Source organism: Condylura cristata, unplaced genomic scaffold (assembly GCF_000260355.1).
Source record: "Condylura cristata isolate star-nosed mole 26May11 unplaced genomic scaffold, ConCri1.0 scaffold00008, whole genome shotgun sequence".
NCBI classification, from domain to species: Eukaryota; Metazoa; Chordata; class Mammalia; order Eulipotyphla; family Talpidae; genus Condylura; species Condylura cristata.
Window position 1 is genome coordinate 53,217,338 of NW_004567109.1, and position 2,298 is coordinate 53,219,635.

Here is a 2,298-nt window from a genome sequence, read left to right on the forward strand (position 1 = left end):
TAGATGATTGGATTAACAAGATGGTGGTATATTTACACTATTGAATACTATTCAGTCATAAGGAAAGTTGAAATGTAGCCATTTTCAGTAAAATGGAGGAAGTTTGAGAGAACTGTGTGTAGTAAAGCAAATCAAAATGGTTTGATGGATGTCCAGATACCAGATTCTATGACAAAGTAAAATACTTTCAAAAATAAGTGGTCCTTATTATACATTCAGATTATAGGCAGAGGGAAAAAACGACAGCCAGCAGATGTAAAGATGGTGGTAAGGGAAGTGTTAAATGGGCAATAAAGGAAAAACAAAAATTTTCGATGAGTTTATATAGATAATATCTAAATAGATCATAAGCATGTGTTATCTATATCATCTTATCCATATTACTGAAAAAACAGATTGAGATGAAAGATAAGGTGGATTGATTTTTGTTTGGGATACTCATGTTATTGGAATCACCTTAGAAAAAAGTGGTTGCTTCTGTAGCCACCAAAAAGACAAAAATATATTTTATCTTCTGTTTCTTAGCTTTTAGAATTAACCTTTTAGCTTTTGACAACGGCCACTGCTTCTATGACTGCTGTGTCAGTAAAACACTGATGGCTTGAATGTGAGCTTATTTCATTGCCTGCTGAACCTGCATTAATTTAAGATTTATTTACTTATGCATACAGAACTGGGGTACAGGCCAGAGGTACAGGGGCCATGAGAGGATTCACTAGAGACAGAGTGGGGAGCAGAACAGGCAAAGTGGCCAAGTACACTGTTGAGGGAAGCAGTGGGCTTGAAAGGAGAATTCTGCCAGGCCACATGGGTCAGCTCTCTGGCAGGGGGATTGAACTCATGCTGCAGTGGCTGCGGATAGCTTCACACTGCTGTGCTTTAACCCGTTTTGCCACCAGAGAGGGCCTAAACCTGAGTTTTACAGCAGGTCACACCACACAAAAGGTCACAACGATACAAAAACAGAGCTTTTTTCTTACTTGTGAAATACTAAATTCTCTCTTTCATGTTTGCTCCAATTTTGTATTCAGCACACACAGATTTTATTGTAAAATCTGTTAAAGAAATTACTCTAAATAATAGGCTATTAAATAGATTTCACCCAATATTCTTATTTGCTATTAAAATTCATCACATTTCATCATCTCACTCACCACTTTACACTTCTTTGCGTCCTTCACCTGGCACTTTGCGTCCTGGGCACTATGCTTTGCACAGAGTAGGCACTTAGTGTTGTTCCTGTAGTTTAGTGCATGCAAAGCCACCTTATTAAGACAGCAATTCCTAGTGGCTGTAGAGATATTTACAAACTTCCAATGGCGAATGATAACGCCTCTCAAAAACGTCAAGTAGCCTGAGAGCTTCTTGAGCACAGGCATAGACTCTTGTTCAGCATGGTATCTCTAGTACCTGAGTCCGTACTGTACACGGCAGCTACTCGACAATGCTGAATGAACAATGGGCTGATTGGAGATACTCAGTTCAATCCTATTTTGCGCACATTCGCAGATACCACCCCGGTGTCTGGGACCACCTAGGCGCAGGTAAGGAAAGAAACAAGGACGGATTCTCAATTCATAGACTGTAACTCTAAGCCATAACTTCCTATGTTCTCTTTTGTGAAGGCCGGGGGTGGTGATGGGGAAGCGAGGGCAGTCTGCGCTTGACCCTCAGGGGGGCAGCAGGCGTGAGGCGACCTGCGTCCCAGCACCGCGCGCGGGGCGCCACACGCGCCCCTCCCTCGGTAGGCGTGGGCCCAGCTCCCAGCGCGCCCTGCGGCTGCACCGCCGCGATCCTGAAGGGGTCGCTGTTCCCGCGATCGCCTCTGTAAAGGCTCCGCCCCGCAGCCGGCGCTCCGTTCCTCGGTTGGGAGCCCGGCTTCAGACTGCCGGGCCGCGGGTCTGTGGGTCTCGACTCGTCCACCCGGGCCTGGGCCGGCGTTAGCGGCCGCACTCCCGGCCAGACAGGCCCAGCGTGTCGGCCTGCACCGCCGCTGGGCGTGCGGCCCGCCTCGAGGCGCCCTTTCTCTCCTCGCCCCACCCTTTCACTCCCCCTTCACGGAAACGACAGCTGCGGCGGCGGGGCTAGCGCCGCCTCCCTCCACCTACCACGTCTGCCCCCGCCGCTCCAGCCCGGCGTCCCTGCCCGACCGCGGCGCCTCCGCCTCCCTGCTAGGTCAGCCGGCGGCCCCGCCCGGCTGCCGCCCAGAATGAACATCATGGATTTCAATGTGAAGAAGCTGGCGGCCGACGCCGGCACCTTCCTCAGTCGTGCTGTGCAGGTACCGCAGTGGGGGGG

At 49.4% G+C, this 2,298-nt stretch overlaps 1 protein-coding gene across 4 annotated transcripts in view; it reads left to right on the plus strand.

The window, feature by feature from the left end:
• Positions 1-1,384: 1,384 nt before the first annotated feature.
• The window catches only part of SH3GLB1 (SH3-domain GRB2-like endophilin B1), a 33,227-nt gene continuing 32,313 nt past the window's right edge, over positions 1,385-2,298 (plus strand). The window contains exon 1 of one of the 4 annotated variants that reach the window (XM_012722739.1): positions 1,385-1,544. Coding sequence is in view for 3 of the 4 variants with exons in the window: in XM_004679180.2 (XP_004679237.2) it covers positions 2,210-2,281 (72 nt within the window). In the remaining variant the exon portion in view is untranslated. Of the gene's footprint in view, positions 1,545-1,880; positions 2,282-2,298 lie in introns of those variants that run through there. The other 3 variants (XM_004679180.2, XM_004679182.2, XM_004679181.2) reach the window with 3 other exon arrangements.